At 42.4% G+C, this 24,808-nt stretch overlaps 2 protein-coding genes across 6 annotated transcripts; both read left to right on the top strand.

Moving 5' to 3' along the window:
• Window positions 1–2: 2 nt before the first annotated feature.
• Window positions 3–6,943, top strand: PSMA2 (proteasome 20S subunit alpha 2). The gene is made up of 8 exons (XM_086844906.1): window positions 3–190; window positions 1,937–2,013; window positions 2,556–2,688; window positions 3,072–3,194; window positions 3,540–3,621; window positions 4,712–4,785; window positions 5,228–5,285; window positions 5,365–6,943. The coding sequence occupies exons 1-8, from the start codon at window positions 150–152 to the stop codon at window positions 5,479–5,481; spliced, it is 705 nt and encodes a 234-aa protein (XP_086701032.1). The 5' UTR covers window positions 3–149; the 3' UTR covers window positions 5,482–6,943.
• A 1,896-nt stretch (window positions 6,944–8,839) lies between these two features.
• Window positions 8,840–12,913, top strand: C1H7orf25 (chromosome 1 C7orf25 homolog). Of its 5 annotated transcripts, none has more exons than XM_023919521.2 (2): window positions 8,840–9,099; window positions 11,335–12,913. In XM_023919521.2, coding segments are annotated over exons 1-2 (1,287 nt in total). In that variant the 5' UTR covers window positions 8,840–9,097; the 3' UTR covers window positions 12,620–12,913. The 5 variants fall into 5 exon arrangements, with proteins under 5 accessions (XP_023775289.2, XP_086701016.1, XP_086700992.1 ...); XM_086844890.1 differs by having other exon boundaries at window positions 8,868–8,928; XM_086844866.1 differs by lacking the exon at window positions 8,840–9,099 and adding an exon at window positions 9,220–9,348.
• Window positions 12,914–24,808: the final 11,895 nt, after the last annotated feature.

Here is a 24,808-nt window from a genome sequence, read left to right as displayed (position 1 = left end):
CCTCTCCGCCAACCACATCCCGGCACGCTCAGGAGCTGGCCACCTCCCTGCCAATCAGCGCTCTCGCTGTGCCTTCTCTCCGGGAGCGGGAGCAGCGTCCGCGCCTGCGCTGAGGAACCGGCGCGGGGAGCGCAGGGGCTGGTGCCAAAATGGCGGAGCGCGGCTACAGCTTCTCCCTCACCACCTTCAGGTGCTGGGGCAGGGGCGGCTGTGGGCTCAGGGGCAGAGGCGGGCGGGCTGCCGGGCCAGCGGGAGAACGGCGCGCAGCCTGAGCGGAGCGCCCTGCCGGCGGCGGCAAGGCAGGACCGAGGGGGCGCTTTGCAGAGTCATTGGGCCTGCGAGCGCTGGGGGGCAGCGGGGGCTGGATCTGGATAGGAGTGACGGGCGTGGGGAGAGCGGCGGGGATCAGGCGCCCGAGGGGGACACGCAGCTGCCCAGAGGCTTCCCGAAGGGCGGTCGGGAGGGTCCTGCGTCCCGCCTGGTGCCTGTCGCTGACCTCGCGCCCCAGTGCGGGCGCCGCTTGTGTCTTCTCGTTGCTGTGAGACAGAGCTGCTGTAGGACCACGTTAAAGTCTGTCTCGACACTTGTAATGCCTTACAGCGAGTGCCTGGCTTAGCAAACTCGGGGTCACCACATACACACTATAGACTGGGGAGTAATTCTGTGATTCTGAGCTAATTGGAAATGTGTGATGATAGCTGAGCTGTGGTATCCTGAGGGCTTGCTTCAGAACAAACTTTGCAGATGCGGGAATGAATGAAGCAGATGAGTTTTAAAATAGTTTGTATTCCTTTCTGCTACACTTGTCAGTTGCTGCTCTCCTTGCACTTGGTGTTGTGCACAGCCTGAATGTGGAATGATGGCATGCACAGAGTGAATCTGCTATTGGAGTGGTGTCTGGTGGGGTGTTGCACTAATACCTAGACTGAAGATTAATTCAGAGTGAGGGAAATTACCTTCCATTCATTTTTTGAAAATATTAAAGTATTCAGACCTATGCTGCATATAGAAAAAAGAAAAACCAACACAAGGACCTTTATGCTGCTCGTGGTGAAGTGTCCCCTTAATCTCAGTGGTCACGCTGTGTAATTGCAAAAGGGATTGCTGAAGGCTTGTTGCAGTTGAGCAAATGAAGCAGTTTGCAACCTAAAATGATGAAAAGAATGTTCTTAATGGATGGAAGCAGCCCAACATGCTCATTCTGCTCAAGTAGATTGAATTCTTTATTAGCTTTCAGAAATTGTTTCCTAAGGGAGTTTCAAACTTTTTGTATTTTAAAGAAGCACTATGTGCTTGGAATTATTGTTCTGATTTGTTATATTCTGTAGTGGAAAAACAAGAATTACTACTTTGTCAGCCTTATACCCTGTTTCCTCAGTGTATAAATGACTGCACTGATTGATTACTGCTTGCTTTGTTTTCTTCATCTAAGCACTAAGAGTTACATAATATCCTATTTTACTTCTGCAACTATTAAAGCAGCCTGTCTGAAATACAGCCTAGAGAATAGATCCACTTACAAAATCACTTGCCCAGTGAGTGGCTGTCTCTGGTGTCCTTTTTCTAGCAATGGAGAATGGACCCCCTGCACCACCCTCCTTCTGAATAAGTTACTTTGTAATTTATTTTGCTTGACACCTGTATCTCTATTCTGATGATTCTGCATCCCTTACCAGAATAACGTGGGTGGTTAAAACAAAATGCAGGAATACTGGGGACTGGAATGGGAGTTGTTGCTGTCTTGTGCCATTAACCTCATGTGCTTGTCATTCAAAAAACATAGCTGTGTTTTGCTGGTTCCTTTCAGCAGTGAGTGTTAGTGTCTTGAAAGCTTTCAGAAACCACACATACAATGTAATTTCAATGGAAAGTCGTAACATACCCTGAAGATTTTTCCCACTGAGTGGAAAACTTTATTTTGCATCTTCCTTTTTAGTCCTTCTGGAAAGCTTGTTCAGATTGAATATGCTTTGGCTGCAGTAGCTGCAGGAGCTCCATCAGTTGGGATTAAAGGTATGTCCTAAAAATACTTTACTGACAGATTTAGGATTTTGATTGTTTTCTGAGAGAACTAAACCAGTTTGGGTCATGTACTTTGTATCGGTTCTTTGGATTGGATCCTTCTTTTTCTTTCTGTTACATACTTTGTTACTCTTTCAGTGGATTTTCACATGTTTTAAAAGGTTTAATGTTTCCTGGGGTACTTTTTATGGGTGATTTTGGAGACATTCAGCTGGTGTAAGTAGATGTTTGGTACTGAGGGTTTTTTGAGTGTTCCTGTCCTTATATATAGAAATAACACAAAAAATTTACTTGGATTGCTCAATTATTTATGTTATACAGAATCTTTAGAATGGAATTATGATATGGTTATTTAAAAAAAGAAATAATGTGTTAGGTGTATTCATCAAAGTATCTCTCTTTAACCTGATAGTAAGCTTGAACGGCTTTTAAAAAGAGAGGAAGAATTTTTTTTACAGTTTAATAAGCTTATTTACTGTTTTGACTGCTAATTTTTGCTTAATTTTTAAAGAAACTTTTTGTTCTTTTTCCAGCTGCAAATGGAGTGGTGTTGGCAACTGAGAAGAAGCAGAAATCCATTCTGTATGATGAAAGGAGTGTCCACAAAGTAGAGCCAATTACCAAACACATAGGTTTAGTGTACAGTGGTATGGGTCCAGATTACAGGTATTAAAACAATTTGTTTTATCTCCATTTAGATGCATATTCATACAAAAAGTTTAAGTAACAGGTAGCAATTAGCTGTTTCTTTCTAGATGTGTGTTAAAATACTGTATTGCACTGTAAATCACATTCACTTGCAGTTTTCCCTTAATATATTCATTAACTTGTCAAATAATCTTGTATCTAAAGAATGAAAGCAGTGTAATTCAACCTTACTTTAAATATTTCAGCAATTACTCGGTTGATAAAGATAACTCAGCACGGTCTTGTGTTCTTACATTGATGTTATGCCAGACGTAGAACTCCTGAATAGATAATTATTACTATGAGTTTTCAGTTCTAGTTGGAATATTTTTTTGACATAGTACTTTTGTTCTTGTTTTCAGAGTACTTGTGCACAGAGCTCGGAAGCTGGCCCAGCAGTATTACTTGGTTTATCACGAGCCCATTCCAACAGCTCAGCTAGTACAGAGAATTGCTTCTGTGATGCAGGAGTACACGCAGTCTGGGTACGTGCTGGAATTGAGGAGTTGCTTAGAAAGATTGTGTTGTTTAAATGTAATGAGTAACAGCTAGCCAGTGATTGGAGTTTTTGTGGAAAAGGCAGTTTTGCAGTGGAGAATGTGCACAGAAAGTATGTCAGTGGGAGGAGCACTGGCTGGGAGCGGGTGAGAATGGGTCTTATGAATATCTTTCACAAAAACATGTCAGCCAAGGCAGGACACTTTTGGTTTTGTTCTGTTGGTTGACTTGTCCTCATTACAGCCCTGGTCTGGGGAGAAGACGAACACATCCAAATAATTAGTCACCTTTGACTTTGACTGGATAATTTATTGTGTTTTGTTTGCCTGTAGTGGTGTTCGTCCCTTTGGTGTATCACTGCTAATATGCGGCTGGAATGAAGGGCGGCCGTATTTATTTCAGTCAGATCCATCTGTAAGTACCTCACACTTTAAGTTTTGCTGCTCTGATAAGACATGTGAAACTTTGCACGTGCTCATGAAATACTTTCTGCGATGAGAATAATAATACAGAGCTAGAATGAGAGATAATTTCAGCAGTCAAAATGGATCATTGACTGATCATTTTGAATGGAGCAAGCCTGCCTCATTCTCTGCTTACATGTTCCTGTACTGCTTGTGGGATGGCAGCTGTTTGTGAGGGAGATGATCCCTTTCCATACCTTCCCACCTAGTTGATAATGCCAGCAAAAATGGCATTCTGCAACAGCTACTTGGAAAAAAGAAATTGACTGTTTATACTGCTCCTAACTAAATGGGAGTTAAGGCAAAACCTGTTGCATTGTGAAATGTAGCACACGTGCTTTGGTATTTAATGATGGTGGTTAATTTAAATGAGTTTATTTGCTGGGTTTGCACTGCAATTCAGAAAAACTACCCTTTGATGCATGTATGAGGTGCAGTCCTTCAGATGAAAAAATGAGGTTATTGTAGTGATCATTGCAACTTCCAGTGGTTTGAATTACCTGGTGCTCCAGTGTAAAAAGCAAAATGCAGATGACTTGTTCAAGGCAGTTCGATTGAGGCATAGAACGGCTGATGGTCTTCATGCCAGAGGAGGGAATAGAAGCAATGACTAGTATCTTTGTAATAGTGAACATAAATCAGATGTCTGATTTGCAACAAGTCACATTACTTTATCTTCAAAAAGAAGAATATGTGGGGTGAGCCTCAATAAGGATTTGAATGTACACTTTCTCAAAGACAAAGATACTATTTCTGTTTAAGGAATCCCAAATCAAAACTATGCTAATGACTTACTAAATGCATCTTTCAAAGTAGCGGGAGAATGAAAATAAGTGGGGCTCAATACACGTTTGTACAGTTTTCACAGCATATATTTCTATATAAAATTAGTTTCAATATGATCCAAAATTGTCTCCTGTAGTCTCAGAACACTCAGTATTTTCATAATTGCTTCTGTACTTTTTTACCAAGTAATTGAATACATAGTATTTCACTGAGTTACACAAAACAATTCAATCAATAGATTGTTGCTTTTACAGGGAGCTTATTTTGCCTGGAAAGCAACAGCAATGGGAAAAAATTACGTCAATGGGAAGACATTTCTTGAGAAAAGGTAATGTATTTGATAACTGAAAGGATACTGTGTTCTGTTTGGGTTTCCTATAAAATAGCCAGATTTAAAAAAATGCCCTCTTTTTAAATTGTAAGAAGAAAGTTTTAAAATACCGAAGGTGTGATGCTTCCAGTGTACTTGTTTCTATGTGCACGGGAAATTTGTTTTATTTAAACTCCAACTTTTGTGTTTATGTAGTGTTACTTGAGTGCAGTAAACATTATATTTAGCAGATTTGCAGCCATGTTAGCAGTGTCAGTAGGAAAAGTAGGGATTTTTTAATAAACAAATAATAACTTTGACTATTAATGCCACTCTGCTTACAAATAATATTTGTATGAGAAACAAAAAGATTTTAATAGTTTTGGGGATTTCAGAGACTCTGGGATTATTAAAGTTTGTAGAGGTTTTTGTCCTGAAATAAATTAATGTCTGTTTACAGATACAATGAAGATTTGGAGCTTGAAGATGCCATTCATACAGCTATCTTAACACTAAAGGTTAGCAAAGTATTTAAGAAAGAAGTTTCTTATGTCTTCACTGATGTGATTCGCTGAACTATATTTTTTTTTTTAATAGGAGAGCTTTGAAGGGCAAATGACAGAAGACAATATTGAAGTTGGCATCTGTAATGAAGCTGGTTTTAGGAGGCTCACTCCAACTGAGGTTAAGGACTACTTGGCTGCAATAGCCTAGTAGAAACTGAGGTAGACTGTGTGGTCCACACAAAGGTCTTTTTAATTTTGGCTACTTAAATGTTTTTCTTTGCAGTTTTTGCATACTTATTTCTACATGGTTTGTCTGAGAGATTTTTTAAACATCATGGGTGCAAATACAACGGTCCTTGATATTGTAATACATGGAATCTTGTTAAAGATAATTCTTTCCCTTGATACACAAAATACTGTACAAAATGTAAAGTTATAGTGACAGCTTGAAAAAGGCTAAAGAATAAAATCAAAGGCCATTGTTTTGGGGGAAGGTGTCTGTGTGTCTTTTCAATTCTAGCTTTTTTATCTACATAAAGCTTAGTTTTCAGTATCCTTATTGTTGAGGAAATAGTTTTTCATATACATACAAGATGAACTTATGTCCAGCCTTCTTCTAAAGATTTAAATGTTGAGTGACAGGATAATTTTTTCACTTTGGAATATTGTTTAAATGTTAATTAATCTCCAGAAATAGTTTTATGTGGTGCAAAAAATCATGTACTTTGACAAAGGGGCAGGAAATTTCAGGTGTGCACTGTGATCTGATTGAGCCTCTCTGCTTTTGACCCTCCTGGTCTTTGTGTCACAATAACTTGTTTTACTTGAGTTATTTTCTTGGCCCTAGAAATTACACTTTTTCAGTCTTCAAATATTGTTAGGAAGAGTAGAAGTAGTAACTCTTACTGAAAACTAAATGCATTTATCACCTTCAATAAAAATCAGTGGGATTTACAAAACAGAATGAGAGTATGTAATGTAATTACTTTATCCCTTGAATTGTGCTAAAGTATTTTCCAACTTGCAAGATAATTCTAAAGATGTAATGAAAGGAGCATTTAATTTGTGCACCATAACTGTTACAGATGTCATTGTGTGAATGTATCAATACATTTGTTACATGTGTAGAGTCATTCAAGTTATAAAGACCTACATTTACCACAAAAGAAATGAGATAAATATACCTTTTTCTTTTCTTTTTTTCCAGCAGAAATGATCTGGTCTGCCGCCATTTAAGTTACTGTTTTCAGATTTTATATTTTTTAAGCAATCTGATTGTTAAAATGTTGATAATGAACTGGGAGTGGTAGCTGGGTCAGTCTGCTTGTGCATATGGCTAAGGATGTAGGGAAGCAAGTGGGCAGGCCCCATGTCAGCCAGCCATAACTAATGAAGAAAATACAGAATACAAGTAGAAGGTAGTGTATAAGCTGATTGACCTGTGGTTTCTGTCTGTCTTCTGATGGTTTATGTTGTCATCAGGTGAATAAGAATTTCTGAAGCATGCCATAAATGAAGTTTTATTTCCTAATGTCAGAAATAAAAGCTCTGTCCAGAAGGTTCATTAAGAGTTCTGCCAGATCACTTTTTGAGTATTTTACTCTGAAAACCAGGCCGTGCTCTGATTCTTATTCTAGAGAAAAATAAAACAACGCAGATCTGAAACTGAATGCTTTATATTGCTGCATCTTTGATTTAGAATATTTATGCACACATAGTTTTTTAATGCTGTATAAATATTCAAGAATTTTCTACATGCAAAAATGTGTGTAGGTACTTCAGAAATTGACTGCAGTGGTTTAGTTTCCTCTGCTAATAGAAACAGTTGATGAGTAAAGAACACTGTATGAATGATAGTTGAAACTAGAGTGAGTTTCAAACTATGGTAAACTGCTCCTTGTTTTGTGTTAAAGGGTATGAGTAGGTCTGTGTGGTCTACTGCCAGTGGTTTTAACTTTGATGAGCCAAGCTGGTGACTATTTTTACACTGTTAAGAACTAAGTCCCAATACTCCTTGGTAATACTTGCACCCTACAGTGAATCAGAGTTCATGGCACTTGGTGTAATTTGGAAACAAAATGCATAATATTTTGAATTCAGGATTTATTTAGAGTATTGGATAATTTTCTCAGTGGTAGTCAGATAGACCTTGATATTATGTTTCTCTGATGAGGAAGGTGGTAGTGTTTTAAGTGCAGGGATTTTTTTTAACTGCATGTCTAGAATAGTAGCTAAATGTTATTTACTATTTAAAGGGAAATCTTTAAATTGCAGAGAACTAAGTAACATTTTTCCATTTAAATTTTAAGGAAATAATATTTTTAACTTGAAAATATATTTCTTAAATAAAATCACTTCAGGAGCGAGCAGTACTGGTGCAGTGGACTACCAAATTATATGGTGATTGTGCTAATTTTTAAGAAGTGCATCCTTTAGTTGCATGAGATTAGCTTTTTTTAATATATTTTGTAGAAACTGCATAAAGGGGTCAAGGTGCAATGACAAACACTGTTCCTTTGTGAGAAATGACAAATTCAGGCTTGATTACTTCAGCTTACTATGAATTACAACTTTGTGTAATTTAACTTGTTCCTTCTAATGCCGTTATCTGAAAGAAGCAAAAGACACTCATCACTTGAAGCATGTAAGGTTGATTTGCTTATCCTGGAAGAGGATCTCCAAGGTCCTCAGGATAGTGTGACACATATGATAATTGGGCTTTATTTAACATATGGGATTGGGATCTGAGAACAGTAACTTCATTTAATGAAGTTATTACTTTAAGTCACAGAATCATGGAATGGGTCAGGTTGACATCTGGTCCAACCTCCCTTCTCAAGCAGGATCATCTCAGAGCAGAGGGCACAGGACTGTGTTTAGATGGTTCTTAAATAGCTCCAGTGGGGGAGACCCCACAACCTCTCTTGGCAGCCTGTTCTAGTGTGCTGTCACCCACAGTAAAGGACATACAGGTGCAGTAAGCCCCTTACAACTTGCTTTGGCTTACTGTTGCTTTCCAGATCTTGTGTAATCATTCAGACAAGTAGAGATCATCCCTCCCTGCAAGAACTGGCAATCAGAGGCCAAGTCTCTCCCATACTGTAAGGGAGTATTGCTGCATGGAGACGAGTGGCACCACAGCTCTGTCTGCTGCATGGAGGCAGGCAGCAATATGGGGTAAATGTTGGGGGCACTTGCTCACATATTCACAGAATGATTTAGTACAGCCCTTTTTTCTTGTCTAAATGTAATGGACCCAGCCTGCACATAACCAACATGATCCAACATGCATGGAGGCTGCTGTTACTTCTCCAATGAAATTAAAAGTCCTAATTTGTCTCTGGCCTGTGTCTGTTCCCATTACTCTGTGCTACTGCAGCCTTACAATGAATATTGTGTGCTGTTTTGAGCACCACACAAGATATAAAGCTTGAGAGCATCCAAAGTGGGGCAAAGATGGTGAAGGGTCTTGATGGAAAGCTGTACGAGGAGCAGCTACGGTCCCTCGGTCTGTTCATCCTGCAGGAGACCGAGCCCAAGCCTCGTGGCACTTACAACTTCCTGGAGGGGAAGAGGAGGGGCAGACACTGATCTCTGTGGTGACCAGTGGGTAGGACCGAGGCAGTGGTCTAGAGCTGTGTCAGGGGAGTTTTAGGTTGGACAAGAAAAAAGTACTTCACAGAGAGGGTGGTTGGGCACTGGAACAGGCTCCCCAGCCCCAAGCCTGACACAGCTCAAGTGGTTTTTAGACAACACTCAGGCACACGGTGTGACTCTTGGGGCTGTCCTGGGCAGGGGCAGGAGTTGGACACAACTCCTGGTCCATGTGAGTTCCTTCCAACTCAGAATATTCTGAGATTGCGTCTGACCTGGTGTAATGCATTTCGCCCGTGAAGGTTTTCGCGATAACCCGCGGGCGCGCCGGGGAGCGGAGCCAGGCCGGGCGGGCTGCGGCCGGCGGAGCGAGGCGGGTGGTGCTGCTGTCCCCGCCCGGCGGCCCCGGGGGAGGTGCCGGGCTGGGCCGAGCCGCGGACACGCCACGCCAGCCTGGGGCGAGGGCTGTGGCCGGGGAGCTGTGAGTACGGGCTGCGGGGGCTGGCGGAAGGCGGCGGCCCCGGGGGAGGAAGCGGAGCCGGGAGCCCCGGAGAGGCGAGGCGGGCCCGAGCACATCGCGTCCCGGCAGTGACTGGGGGACGGGGAGAACGGGAGGGACGAGGGGCGGCTTTTCGCACCCGCCCGCTCCGCCGGAACCGGCGTGCGGGCGGAGGGTGAGGCCGGGGGCGGCCGGGCAGCCGAGCCGGGCTGAGGTGAGCGCTGAGGGCGCCGTGCCCTCACCCGAGATGGCGGCGCGGCCTCCCCGGCGGGGCGAGCACGTGAGGGCGGAGCGGCGGGAGGAGAGAGCCGGGCCGGGCCGGGCCGCGGGCGGGAGGGGCGGCCGGCGCCGGCGGTCCCCGCCCAGGGGAGATCGGGCCCTGAGGCGAAGGCAAGGGACTGTGTGTGACCTTGTGGTTGATAGTGGCGCCACCGCGCAGTTCTTGTTCTGAAAAACTAGTTGCGTCTGTGTTTTTATTGTCACTGCAACCCTTGATTTACGCTGTGTTTTGAAGCGTGTGGGTGTGTAGGAGTCGCAGCTGCTGGGACAGGTGCCCAATTACTAATCGTGAGGTTTAAGTCATTGCGTTACATGCAAGGATAAGCTTGTGGCAGTGGCAAAGACTTCGAGGTGGAAAGGCTGATTTTTCTGGCCTCCTCGTTGAAGAGGTTTGGTAAGTCGTGTCGAAGGCATCAGGAAGGCATGTGAAGAAGCAGGAGGAGATGTTGCTGATGCTGGATGTGAACCAGATCAGTATCACTTAATGCTGGCCGTGTTTCCACTTGGATGTAGGGCCGGGGAAGTTCCCACTGTCTGAAGGCAGGCCACTGAGTTGCACTGGCAGAGCCTGTTGTAGGACCAGGCTGTAGCCTGTTTCTCCTTTTCAGTTGGAGTTACATTTATCTTGTCCTTTGATACCAGTTTACTTAAACATGCGGGTTCGGTAAGAATTATAGGAAGAATTACAGTGTACTGCCTTGTAGTCAGGAGTCAAAATTTATTAATTTCACTATTCATAGTTGTTACTGTTTTTAATATGCTATTGTTTGGTGTAGTATGAATACTACATCTTCAAAGCACGTATTTGATAAAGAAATTCTTACAATGCTTTCCTTAAGGAAGGTCTACTAAAGTAATACAGATGTGAAGGAATAGATTTATCTGATGCAATCCAGTGAACCTCTTAGCAGAATTAGAAAACATAGCAACTTTAGCATATTATGGATCATAGTCCTTCATGAGGCTGTGTAATAGAAACATGCAATGGTTTGGGTTGGAAGGGACATTAAAGGTCATCTAGTTCCAACCGCAGTGCTGTGGGCTGAGAGACCGTTTACTGTGGTGCCTTTTACTAGACCTAGTTGCTCCAAGCCCCATCTAACCTGACTGTGACCCTGACCACTTAAGGGATGTGGCATCCACAGCTTCTCTGGGCAGTGTGTCCCAGTGCTTCACCACCCTCTGAGGGGTTCATGCACTGAGTTGAACAGTGCAGGTTGAAAGCTGGGTGTATGTAAGCATGGTGGATAGCTTTTAATTTTAGGGGTGTGATGAGAGGGAGAGGCAGGATTTGCTTATGGCATTTACTGTATTGCTAATTTTGCTCTGGATGGCAGCTTTTGCAAATGAGCTGTGAGAGTTAATATCCCTCTAAGTGACTGGCTGAGTCTCTTATGTGGCAGGTGGAAGGAAACCACAAGTGTGCAAAGTCTGTGTGTAGACTTGAGTGCTCCCTAGCTGAGAACTGGGGTCTTTTGAGGCTGTAGGTTGGATTGCTAAAGGTGAACGAAAGTAATTGAACTCAACACCGGGACTTTGTGTTGAGGTTCCAGTTGCTTGTGCATTATAGTAGCTGTTACACTGAAGTCTACTGGAAGGCTGGAGTGTATACTGTTAGAAAGAACTCTTTTGACTGTCTTTATTCTTGGCCATGCAATAACAATCTTCTCCTTTGTTCTCACTTGACAGGAATAATGTTTCCAACATGTCTGTGCAGTCGCTGCTTTGTGAAAGAATTGCTGTTGCCAAAGACTTGATTAAGAGAGCAGAAGCCCTTTCCAAGTCCCAGAAAAGGAGAATAGAAGGTGGGGCAAAGCTATGTAGCAAACTGAAGGCTGAGCTAAATTTCTTACACAAGGTGGAGGCAGGGAAAGTGGCCATTAAAGAATCCCATCTGCAGAGTACAAACCTTACCCACCTCCAAGCCATTATTCAGTCAGCAGAGAACCTGGAGGATGTTGTCAGTGTCCTCCATGTCTTTGCTTACGAGGACAGGTTTGGAGACAAACAGACACTGGTGGTAGATGTCGTTGCAAACGGAGGTCACACGTGGGTGAAGGCCATCGGTCGTAAAGCTGAGGCCCTGCATAACATCTGGCTGGGAAGAGGCCAGTATGGTGACAAAAGCGTCATTGAGCAGGCAGAGGACTTCCTGCAAGCAAGCCGTCAGCAGCCAGTGGAGTACAGCAATCCCCACATCATCTTTGCATTCTACAACAGTGTGTCCAGTCCTATGGCAGAGAGGCTCAAGGAGATGGGAATATCTGTGAGAGGGGACGTTGTTGCTGTGAACTCACTGGTAGAACCATCTGCAGAAAACGAGCATCTTAACACCAGTGAATCAGATGAAGAAGGCCCTGAGCTCCTGCAGGTGACCAGAGTAGACCGGGAGAATTTAGTGGCCAGCATTGCTTTCCCTACCCAGATCAAAGTAAGCGTCTGCAATAGAGTTAATTTGGACATCACTACCTTAATAACCTACGTCTCTGCGCTGAGCTATGGTGGCTGCTACTTTGTCTTCAAAGAAAAAGTGCTGACAGAGCAAGCAGCCCAAGAAAGAAGGGAGAGAGTCCTGCCTCAGCTGAAGGAATTCATGGAGGGAAAAGAGCTCTTTGCCTGTGAATCTGCTGTCAGAGATTTTCAGTCCATCTTGGAAACACTGGGAGGACCTGGGGAGAAAGAGCGAGCTGCATTGCTTGTTGAAAGAATTAATGTGGTCCCAGATCAGCCTTCTGACCGTGCCTTAGGACTAGTGGCTAGCTCAAAAATCAACAGCCGCTCTCTAGCCATTTTTGGGACAGGAGACACTTTAAAAGCCATCACCATGACTGCAAATAGTGGGTTTGTGAGGGCAGCAGCAAACCAGGGTGTCAGGTTCAGTGTTTTTGTCCATCAGCCACGAGCACTGACAGAAAGCAAAGAATCGTTTGCCACGCCTCTACCAAAGCGCTGCCCATCTGATAATGGAGTATAAGTCATTAAATGAGTTAGTAATGGAAATACTGCAGGTACTGCAGTTGAGGCATTTGGAGAAACAGAAGAATCATAGCAATACAGTTTTTGGGTGTTGTATTGATGATGACAGCAACTAGCAGTGGAAGAGCTCCTTAAGGGACTTGTAATATCTTTATTCCTTCCTTGAGATTATGTTTTGTTCAGCTGACTGTTAATTTATTCACTAAAATACTAAGAATTCAATGAAGATTGTTAACTGGCTTACAATGTATTAATTGTATCCATCCCCATTAAAAAGTTCAGTTAAGGCACAGTTACTGACCTGCTTGTGTTATTTTTGTCCTCTTCAGAGAGGTAACGTTCATCATCTTAGATGACTTTGGGCTTGACTTACATGGAACTTAAATCTTTCTTTCCCCTGTTCTATTCAACCTTATTTTTGGTTGATTCAGAGGGACCTTGTGCAGAGACCTATGCCTTTTTGGGAGTGTGATGTTCCATGAAGATGCAACTAGTAGCCACGAATAGAAACCAGCTTAAGCCTTCCACGTCTTACTGAAAGGAACCTCTACATGTATACCATGGTTAGATTGAAATGGGCAACAGCTTTAAAATTCCTGGAAGAATCAGTTGAAATTGGAGTTTATTTGCAAAAACATGCAAATAATTTTTTATTATGCATACGTTATACATAATGCATATTAATATGTTGTGGCTCTTGGGCTAAACTGGACAGCCAGTGGTAGCAGACCAAGGAGGCACATCCACTTCACTTTTCTCTTAGCCTTTGTCTAAACGCAGTCTTGCTGGTTGTAAAGCCCAACTCAAAGCTTCAGAACAGAATCCTAAACTGAGCCAGCACTCAGTTTTTGATATTAGCACGCTCTTTGCTGAGGACTCATGGTAAACTTGAATCTGGCTTTGTTGCATGTGGATTGCCTGAAACAAAGCCTCAGTGAGGTCCTTCAGTGTTGGAGTGATGGAGGAGATTTGCAGGCTATGTTTTTAAATCCTAGTTTGCACTGTAGTATAGAGAAGCCTTTTTGCTGGTGGTGTAATTGCTCTTTTTATTTAAAGTGTAGAATAAACAACTATTTTGCTGTATTTTTTTTTTTCTCTTTTTCTTTGCCCAGCAGAGATTTGCTGTCGTAGCAGTCTTTATCATGTTTTCTTTTGGGTTTTTTTTTTGGTTTTTTTCTGAATGCTGTAATGACAGCACTTGCTGTTTGATACTAGTTTTCATCAGCTTCCTAGTGGAAAATGTTGAGATGTCACAGTGAAGCTCTGAGCCCCAAGCTTTACATTTTTATCAGGTCAGTGAAAGAGATATCCACTGAATATTTTATAGGCTGTTGTTCAACACAATTGCATTATTATGCAGCTTAATAGTTCAGGCAAAGAACTTTCTCTTGAACATACACTCTGAATTTCTTTCTACAGTACAATGTGTCTGCAGTGCTGCCCTTAGCCATAAGCTCAAACCATATCTTTCTGGTCCCCAGCAGTGACTCAAAGATACTGGAATGCCAGCAAGACCACTCTTTATGCCTTGTTCAGCTGAGTAAGATGAATTCCCAAGGGGCAGAAGTGTACTTCTTCTTGATGGGATTCTTGGTCTGCTCTTACTATGCCTGTAGAGTAAAATGTTGGTGTGGAACTGGATTTTGGGTTTGCTGCTTCAGCATCCAGTGTAGTTTTTCAGTTCCTTCTTGGTGAGTTCTAACAAAACACCTAGCTCATTCCTACAGTCTAACACAGTGTAATGAAACCATGGCAAGATTCATCCCCCACTGTAGCCATAAATTTTCTTGAAAGTTCTTATGAAGGGAAAACAGGACCAGCACAATGAAACAATAATAAGTTGGCTGTGCTGCAGAAATGCAAGTCTGCCTTAGTAGTTAACAGCACAAGCTTCACCATGTGGGAGCTTAGGGAGATAGTAATCTATCATGGTGTCAGGGTTTTACCAGACACAACCAGAGATGTCTGTGAAATGTTACAAACAGCTGGAAGAAAAGTACCTTTCATTTCTGCCATGAGAGCTCTTACTCTGGACACCTGCGTGATGTCTTTCCTCTGCAGTAGGTGTGGGAATAGGGCTTGGGGAGGCCAACTGTCTAAAGAAAAAAAGAAAAAGGAAAACTGTGTGTTTCAAAATTGTGTTTCTGTTTTGCATCGTATATCCTGATAAAGGGCACAGGAAACCTCCTAATTAATCATTTCTGAAGAAATAACCTGGGAGAGAGGGGTTCTTTTTGTTTGCAGCTCAGAGCTGTAGAAGTTGAGGTTCCAAAAGACAGTTTACTATTTCATAGATTCACAAAATATTAAGAGGTTGTAATGGACCAATCATCTAGATCATCTAGAACCAACCCCACCTGCCATGGGTAGGGGCACTTCCCGCTAGACCCGGTTGCTCAAGGCCTTATCCAACCTGGCCTTGAACACTGCCAGGGATGGGGCATCGACAGCTTCCCTGGGCAGTCTGTTCCAGTGTCTCACCACGCTTGCAGTAAAAAAATCCTTCCTAATATTTAACCTCAATTTTCCCTCTTTCAGTGTGTACCCACAACTCCTTGTCCTGTTGTTGCAGTTCCTGATAAGGAGTCTCTCTCTTCCCTGTAGGTTACTTTCAGATACTGGAAGGTTGCCATCAGGTCTCCATGCAACCTTCTCCAGACTGAACAGCTCCAACCTTCTCAACCTGTGTTCATAGGGGAGGAGCCCTTACCAGCTTTGTGGCCTCCTTTGGACTTGCTCCAACAGCTCCATGTCCTTCTTATGTTGAAGACACCAGAACCGTGCACAGTGCTTCAGGTGGGATCTCCCATGAGCAGAGAAGAGGGGCAGAATCACCTCCTTTGACCCACGCTCCTGGTGATGCAGCCCAGGATTTGATTTGCTTTCTGGGCTGTGAGCACACACAGCTGGCTCATGTGGAGGTTTTCAGCACCTGCCACCCCCTGTCTTTCTTAGCAGGGCTACTCTCAATCATGTCTCTGATGACCAACCCATTGGTGTGTCTGGAATTGCCATGACCCAGGTGTAGAACTTTACACTTTGTTGAACTTCATGAGGTTTGCATTGGCCCCTGGGTGTTATTATCCCTTCCCTCCATGGTGTCTACTGCACTACAGGGCTTGGTATTGTCAGAAAATCTGCCGAAGGTGCACTTGGTCCCCCTGTCCATGTTGTCAGTAAAGATATTGAAGAGCTCCAGTAACAATCTCTGAGGGACACCACTCATCACAGGTCTCCATGTGTGGCCATTGACCACAGCTGTTGGTGTGTGGATATGCAGCTTTATCCACAGAGCAGTCCATCCATCAAATCCCTGCTTGTCCAATCTGGAGACAAGGATGTTTTGCAGGAATGTGAAACATTTTGCGTTTAGTCCAGCTAGGCAATGTCAGTTCCTCTGCCTCTGTCCACCAATGCTGTAGCCCTGTCATGGAAGGTCAGCAGATTTGTTGGACATGTTTTCCCCCCTTGTAAAACCATTTTGGCTGTTACCAGTCATCTCTTTGTTGGCCAGGTGCCTTAGCATAGTTTCCAGTAGAACCTGCTCCGTGACCTTGCCTGGCACAGAGGTGAAACTGACTGGTCAGTCATACCCCAGGTCTTTCGCTTTCCCCTTTTTAAAAATGGGGGTTACATTTCTCTTTTTCCCATCATCAGGGACTTCATCTGACTGCCATTATTTTTAAGAAATGGCTTAAGAAATTTTAAGTGGCTCAACAACTTTGTCTGCCAGCTCCCTGAGGACCCATGGATGAGCCTTATCAGGTCCACTTGTACACTTGTACACAAACTTCAAACCTGGTCCTTTCCTACAGGTGACTCAGGGTCTTCATCCTCCCAGTCCCTGCATCTGCCTTTCATGACTTGGGTGGCGTGGCTGGAGCACTTGCCATTGAAGACAGAGGCACAGAAGTTCTTGGGAACCCCAGCCTTCTCTTTGTCCAGGGTAGTCAGGTCTCCCTTTTCCTTCTGGAAAGGGCCCACATTAGCTCAGTCTTTCTCTTGCTTGCAATGTGTCAATGGAGGCCCTTCCTGTTATCCTTAATATCTCTGTCCAGACACAATTCTAACTAGGCCTTGGCTTCTCTAACCTGGCCCCTAGCTTCTGATACAGTTTTCCCACTCTTTTCAGGCTCTCTGTCCTTGTTTCCACTTTCTGAAATCTTCTTTTTTCGCTTTGAGTTTACACAGCAGCTCCTTATCCATTAGAGGCCTCCTAATGCTTTTTCCCAATCTCCACCTGGTTGAGGTACCTTGCTCCCATGCTTGGAGGAGGTGATCCTTGAAATTCAGTCAGCATTCTTGAGCCCTTCTGCTTTCCAGAGCTCTAGCCAATTAAACTCTACAAAAGAGGTCCTTGGAGAAGCTAAAGTCTGCTCTTCTGAAGTCCAGGGCAGTGAGCTTTCTGTGTGCCCCCCCTTGCTATCCTCAGGGTCATAAACACCATCTCCTGTTCACTGCAGCCAAGGCTACCTTGAAGCACTGCATTCCCCACCACCTCCTTCTTCTTGGTGAGCGCAAGGTCCAGTAATGGCACTAAAGATACTTTTTTCCTTCTTTGTCAAATGGATGCTATCATCCCCCAGTAAACTAGGTTTGGAAAAGCTAAGTCCTGTGAGTCTGTGTAACCAAAACCCTGATCCTACACCATTGCTCTAGCCATCTGTTGACCTTCCAGATTTTTCTGCAAATTTCAAGTCCCTCTCCTTTGGCCAGGGGGATTCATGAAGAAGCTACTTGAACTCCAGGGCCCTTTACTATCTCTCCCAGGGCTCCTTAGTCCCTCCTAATGCTTCCCAGAGTGGTGCCAGCTCTTTCACTGGCTCCCACATGGAACACTAATAGTGGGTAATAGTCTGTGTTTGTGTAGGTTTTAGAGCTTCTCAGAAATGTCCCAGATCCAGGCTCCTGGAAGGCTGCACACCTCCCTTGAGAGTGGGCCAAGCTGACAGCTGAGTGCCTCTGCACCTCCTAGAGTGGAATCACCTGCTCCTACCACCTTCCACTTTTTGTGGTTGAACTAGTCGGTAATTTCTTTATTTGTGGAGCAGGTTGGGCAGCTCCAGTTATCTCCTGCTCTCTGAGGTCCATCTGGGTCATCAAGTTTCTTTTTCCAGTGGCTTTTGACTGAGTTGAAGGCATACTTACTCCTGTTTTAGTTTGATGGTTGATGACTCACTCCCTAACTTTTGTGCTCTGCCTCAGCACCCGCCCATTCAAACAGCCCCTTTCGCACCCTGGAGCTGTTTAAATTTCCCGTGGATGCTCCTGGCAATGCCTCCTCCTTGCCAGTGATTTTTCACTGATTGTTCTGTTTTCCAGTATTACAGGATATAGTCAAAGCTAGGTGCATAGTAACAGTGCACTTATGCATGGTAATTTATTATGGCCTTTCAGTCCTTGGCATTTAAGTTAATGTACTCAATGACTTTTTACCCTGATGAGGGCTTTGAGTGAGTAAATGGGAGTCAGCTGCTTCATTCCACTTCTTGCTGTGATTCTAAAGAAGGCTGTTTCCATAATTTTCCTTGCTGTATTGCATTCAGCAGTCTTGAATATCCTCTTGGGCACCCTCTAAAGAATTTTCTCCAAGCCACAGGTGACAGAGCAGCGGCCCACGTTTTAACATGGTAGGTGACCCAGAGAAAGCAGTAAAAAGCAGGTGACCTCTACATTCCTGGGGTCAGAAGTGGGTGAGTTCTGTTTGCAGTATTCCTTCAAAGCTGCTGCTATGAATCTAGAAGACTTTTCTGCACTGACATTTTATGTGATCAGTAACTGCAACTTTGTTTAAAAACCTCTGTATCTGGAGCCATCGTGTGGTGATTTTCTTCATTACCAGGCCTTTTTTGACCAACATGGTATTTGTTAACGAATCAATTTTCTTTCTTTTACTAATTTCTGCCAATCATATAGGCAATATTTTAGGAATATTAAATGCTTTCTGCACAGCACCGGGCAGCTTGATGGTTTTATTGTTGTTTTCTCTCTCCCTGTTGCATCTTGCAATGAAAAACTCAGAATGTGGATGTTTTTGTTTGTTTGTTATTTTCCACAGTGTTTTTTTTGCTTACTGGTCAAACAGAAGGGTACCGTTGACAGACTCTAAAAATTGTTTTATAAGAAGAAAGAATGCTAGCTTGGAATCCAAATGTATTTTGGTTGTAATGTTTGGTGGCTTTTATATTGCCTTTGAATATATTTGTGATCTGCTCATATAAGCCAGTGTTCTGGTTTGGTGCTTTTAGATATCTTTTACTTAATGTCACCAATAGGGGATTAGATGTTGAATTTCTCTTATTAATGACTTTGCGAATGAGCCATTAGAAGATGGAAAATTGTATTTGAAATTAGTTTGAATAAATGGAAATCTGAGACTTTTTTTCCTTTCTTCCAACATCACACAACTGCTTTGTCTACATGCAGCAAGCACTAGAGGATATGGAGATGTCTCAGTTGCTACTATGGATTTTCAGGGATTTTTTTTTTGAAGTTTTCAACATTAAGTTCCTTGGAAAAGATGGAGTCCTAAATTTTTTTAGGGAACCTTTTTCTTCTGAAATTTCTAATTTATTTTAGATTATTTCTGTATTGTCTGTAAGGATAGCCAACATCTCTGTTCTGTGCAGCACTCAACATGCTCTTTTTGCTCCAACAGTAAGAATATCAGACAAAGAGTGCAGCAATTGATGCCAGGCATAGGAAGCACTTGGATATTATATGAGAAATATATCAGTAAGTTACATTTTTAGTACATTTACATTTCTATGTATGTTCTTTTCTTGCTGTTTTTCTGGCTGACAAAATTTGTAGATCAATGATTTATTTGCCATTGTACCTGAAAGCCACAAAAACACTCAGAGATAATTTTTGCATGTTTGTAGACATAGCTGTTTAAAAGTTAATGGGCTAAATAGTGGTTTGTGTTTAAAACTGTTCCTGTTGTCTGAGGATACCTTCAGCAGATTTAAATCATTCTGCTGAAGTCAGCTAGAGCCTGTCTGAAAATGCCTTCACAACCTTGCTTGTAGCTCCTGCAAACTGAAAGTAGGCTTGGTCATAATAGGAATAAAATAAGAAAACACAAGCATCAGTTGTATGAAATATGTTTGAGAGGCGACATTAAATAAATAAATAACACAAAAACAAACCCACCCTAAAATATTTTTTAATCTTTTTTGTTGAAGTGGACCGAAGGAAGGATTTACAATAGTATGTACTTGCAATGACATTCTTTATTTCAGGTTATTATGCAAGCAAAACAGCACAGGTCAGCTGTTTTCTAATTAATCTGGTAAAGTAATCAAGAGTTAGATGGGGTTCTGGAGCTGAAGACTATGGTTACAGTTTTCTTGCAAGATGTAGTTCTGGGAATAGCTCTGCCATCTAGATTGCAACAGGCACCCCACATGGGTTCTTGGTGGTGAAATCACCTCTATAGGTAAGCGGGTGCTGCTTTTTCATCAAATTTTAATGTTGGAATTTACTCTAGAGCAAAAAAAAAGAGAGAGAGAGTGAATATCAAATTACTACACTGCCCAGAATTGTGACTTTGGAGCTTTGCAACTTTTTCCCTATGAATGTGATGGAAATTAGGATTGTTCCTACATAAACTATTGTAAGGAATAAGCAAACAAAAACCCCTCCTCACAGTTTCATTGTTCCATTCTGTATATTTAAATGATCCTCATTTATAATGTCTCTTAGAGAAGGTGAGTGATCCTCTCATAAAATGAAATATGTAATATGAAATAATAAAAAAAAAGACCCCAAATCAAACCTCAAATCAACAAAATAAGAAAACGCCCACAAAATCCCCAAAAGAATTAATATCTGATAATGAAGATGTGCGCCTTTATTTATTAATGAGACTGAGTACATGGTAAATCAGCTCAGTGTGGTAATGAGAAATATGAGATACAGGCCACGGAACTTTATACTGTGCAGGTACCAAAATCCTCCTCAGGTCTTTCTTCTGTAGGGGTTAATTTGGCCCAGCTTTATTGAGATGGTGTTCACCAGAGTGAAATGTCACTCAGATGTACCACAGACCTTCATAAGAATGGAACTTGACCATAGAAATATGTTTTAATTTTTGGTGTGGTTTGGTTTGTGGTTTTTCCCCCACATTAGAAATGTGCATTATAAGCCATCATTAACTATATCCACAAGAGAAACTTCTTCCAGGTCAGAGGAGTTCTGGCCTCTTTGCTTCACATACAGTTGTAAAATGCACTCATCCATAATACAATTTATCTTAAGGAGTGTCATCTTCCTCTCAGTTGCAGCAATTTATGTTTTTGGAATAAGGAGAGGCTAGATATCTGGAATGCCATATATCCTGCCAAAAACAGACTACAAGGAAAAGCAGTGTTTTAATTCATCCTGCCGCCTTAGTGCAGGAAAGGCAGGAGAGTGGAGTAACAAAACTGAGATATCAGTAATGTGGGCAATCAGAGACAAAATGTGTCTTACCAGATATTTCAGTGGATGATTCCTGTGTTGGTTCTTGGCTTGGCTCCACACTGGGCTTAGGGGTGGACTCAGCACTTGACTCTCCACTCAGCTCCCAAACGGTCTGTTCACCTTCTTGCACTCCATTGCTCCCATCTTGCTCTGTGCCATCCTCCTTGTGAGAGTCTCCGCTGTAGTCAGGGGGCAGCTCTGTGCTTGGCTGTACGCTGGGATCGCTGCTTTGCTCCACGCTGGTTGCCTCAAGCACTGGGGTAACAGGGGTATCTACAAATAAAGGGAAAGGAAGTTACAGGAGGAGGAGCATGGTCTGAAAAGTTATTTCTAGGGATATCCAAAAATGTGCATAGCTCTTTTTGTGGATCAGAGATCCCAAGCAGGAGTTTAGGGAGGGGGAGAAAAGTAACTCTAGGAGTAAGTACAATATGAATGTGAATCTTACTAAAATTGACAAGGGTGGATTTGCCGCTAGGTTGTTGACTCACCTTGTGCCTTTAGCTGATCAACCAGAATCAGAATCAGCAGTGTTGAAAGGATTGTCATCTTTTTCAGCATGGTCACCTAAATGCCAAGTTAAGAGCAAGCCTTTGGAGCAAAACTTGAAATGTGTGGTGGGCTAAAAGCCCTGGATATTTAAAGGCAAGCCCCTGCATCTGTGAGCTTTGACATCTGCCTGAAAATAACAGGTTACAAAACCAACATCAAATTACATTCTCAAAATGAATGCAGGATCTGTTAGAGACTGTAGTCATGCAATTCCTGCCCTTTGCTTCAGGGTGAGATAACCTTTGCTGCAAGCATTAAAGGACTTTGGGGGCAGAGAGGTGGGACAGCAGTGGCCCAAACTGCAGCAGCACTGATTGTGATGTCACTATGTGCCTCTGGCAATGCTGGTTTCTCCAGGCAATTGATCCTGTTGGTTTTGAATGAGGATCTTCAAAAATACTTTGATATGACACTTGACAGATTGAATATTCCTTATGGGTAACAGGTGAAAGGTGAGGCGTGACTAAAAAATGTCATCTGGCTTCTGTGTTGTAAGGTAATAACAGCAGTGTGAAAGAACTGCAATGTTTTGGTCAAGCATTTCATTGGGAAGATTTCCTTTGTCACTGTTGAAAACTTGTATGTTTGTGTGTGTTGTTCAGCCTGTGATATCTCAGTCCCATAAAGATGCACTTGGAAGGTTTGGACAGAACCAGAAAGTCTAAGGAGAACCTGTCTCCTGTGTGTGGTTTGATCAGCAAAGCAGTTATTGTTCCAAGAGCCATTTCTGATGCAGAGAAGTTCCTCTGACTGCATTCATGCAGTTCAGTTCCCCGTGACCTTCCCCATCCAGGAAAGTGGGTCATGACCAGACACTCAGAGGCTGTGACAACTGTGACCAGGTAAGTTGTGTTTTGGGGTCTGCTGAAGGAGTAGTCAACCTCAGGGCTGTGAGAGCAACTCTCTGTGTTGCAGACAGAGAAATGTGGGCCTGGCTGTGTATATTAGACTTGTATGAGTGAGTGGTATCATTGCTGCAACTAGCAATTCTGCAGTAATTAGCAGAATTAGGTTAATGTCAAATCAATAGAAAAGAATTCAGAATCTGACTCTGTAAGATTTTCCCCTGCCCTGTTTCCCTGATTTCACTTGTTTAATATTACATCAACTTAGTTTTTGAACACAGTGTTTCTTTCAAGTTGCTTCTACCTCTAGGGTTTGCCTGAGGCATTATTCTTCTAATCATGCTGCAACAGAAGGATTTTATTTTTTTCTTGTAAAGAAAAAGAAATACTGATGTCCATGAACACTCACTGGTACATGGCTGCTGCAAGCAGATTTCTCCTGTGCTACTGGTTTCAACTGAATGTTGATGTGTAAGATCATCTTTTTTCAAATGTGGAAAAATTTTTCTTCAGTATGGATGAATTTGTTGCCAATTCACCTATAAGAATATGATGCACAGGTCAGAAATCTGTAGGTAACTGCAATGAGTAAGATTCCTCAGTGTAGACTAAGAGCTCTAGTTTTTCATTCTTGAAAATGTTTTTCTTACACGGTTTTCATGGGGTTGTGGGCCTGCTAGTTTTGAAGGAAGCATAAATAAATATGTTGCAGAATTTGTTACTTCTAATGGGTTACTACTGTACAAGGAAAGAAGAATCGTCATGTTACTCCCTCAGTGGACCTCTAATTTGGTTTTGAAATATTTATCTTATTAATATTTACTTATCTTTTAATGATCCTCATTGAGCATAGTTGCTCATCTTGCTCTTCCCAGGTTCTTCTGTTCGTTTCATTGTTATACTTTCTAAACATTTGAAGCAGTGAGTTTAGGCATTTTAAGGCAGGGTTTCAGCTAAGATGTTTGTCTGGAGACAAAATTAAGTTTCACTGGTTTTCCAGTGCTCCTAGTCACATTGTTAACTGGAAATCTCAAAAAGTAGTAACAAAGGGATACATTTTGAGTGGGCTTTCTTACTGTTTGAGGTTCTGGGGCGTTTTTTCAGAGTTAATACAGAGCCTGTCACTATTCAGTATCTTCAGTGATCTGAAGGTAAATACAGTTTACTGAAGGAATCATCAGGTGAGATGAGACTCCTGTTGAATAAGTAGTGGTGGGAGCAGAGGTGTGTTACAGGCTTATTGCTTTTAGCTACAAATTTTTTAGAATTTTTTTCAATGCACCCCAGACAACAAGGCAAGTTACATGTACTGCATAAAGGAATAAAAGCCATACTTAAGCAAAGAAGGCTGCACCTGGAAATGTCTTGCTCCAACATCTTTTTGTCCCCAGATTCCCAAATGTGGCCCTCAGGCCAAATATTAACATCCATTATAGAATATAACCAAACTAGAGAGGGTAAAGAAATAAACCATAAATATAGGAAAAAATCCTCCCTGTGTAGAGACAAATATTTTCAGATATAAAGTCTGTTTATTTTATCAGAAAAAGAAGGGTACAAGCGTGACTTGCGTTTTGTCATTTCATAAAGGGGGAAAAAATCCCAAAAAGCTATGTCCTAAAACAGTCAGTGGCATGGATGGAGGCATAGCCAGAGACTGTGGCTTGATGCCAAAGCAAAATTCATTATTTAGGTACTAATCACTGGATTTACTAGGGAAATGAGGGGTATTGAAAAACCTAGTGGATTAAAAAAACCCCTAGGTATGACTGTGTAATGGTTCCTCTTTTCCTTGACTTTTGAGTCTCAATCAATTGTCCAGATTGCTGTTGGACTCCTAGGAAGGGGCAAATACTGTGGAGATGGATGACCGCCTTTCGCTGTGAGGTGGTTGAAGATACTCGGTCTCACTGTTAAAATGCAAGAAGGTTACAGCATTTGTAACATTCTGGTTACAAATGGGCAGTTTGTACAGACTGTTCACACACTGCATCTGCATCACTCAGGTGCAGAAGTTGGAAAGCTGTGCAAGTGTCCTCTTGTCTTTAGTCAGGACAATGGGACAATTCTTAACTGAATTAGAGTTTTGGAGGATATCTGATAGAAACCCGATGGTGACTGAAACTCTCTGCTGATACCTGGAGTGTGACAGGTTGTGTTGCCACTGTGTCAAACCATCTCTGTGCAGGGGCAACTTGTTCTCAGTACCCATTTGGTCCAGGTGCCTTGGTTGATATGGAGACTGGCAACTGGGACTCCAGCAGAAATTATTTCTTCATGTGCTTCTGTGCCTGTGCAATGACTGGATGTGGGGCCTTGTCTTG

The sequence above is a fragment of the Cyanistes caeruleus genome, chromosome 1 (assembly GCF_971803275.1).
Source record: "Cyanistes caeruleus chromosome 1, bCyaCae1.hap1.1, whole genome shotgun sequence".
In the NCBI taxonomy this organism is placed as follows: Eukaryota; Metazoa; Chordata; class Aves; order Passeriformes; family Paridae; genus Cyanistes; species Cyanistes caeruleus.
The sequence above is the reverse complement of the archived record's forward strand: the minus strand, read 5'-3'. Positions and strand labels throughout refer to the sequence as shown.

Excerpts from the sequence above, each read along its gene's own strand:
- PSMA2 (XM_086844906.1), top strand. The coding sequence starts at position 150 with ATGGCGGAGCGCGGCTACAGCTTCTCCCTCACCACCTTCAG. Across the intron at positions 2,689-3,071 it reads GGTATGGGTCCAGATTACAG|AGTACTTGTGCACAGAGCTC; the intron begins GTATTAAAACAA and ends TCTTGTTTTCAG. Across the intron at positions 3,622-4,711 it reads TATTTCAGTCAGATCCATCT|GGAGCTTATTTTGCCTGGAA; the intron begins GTAAGTACCTCA and ends TTGCTTTTACAG.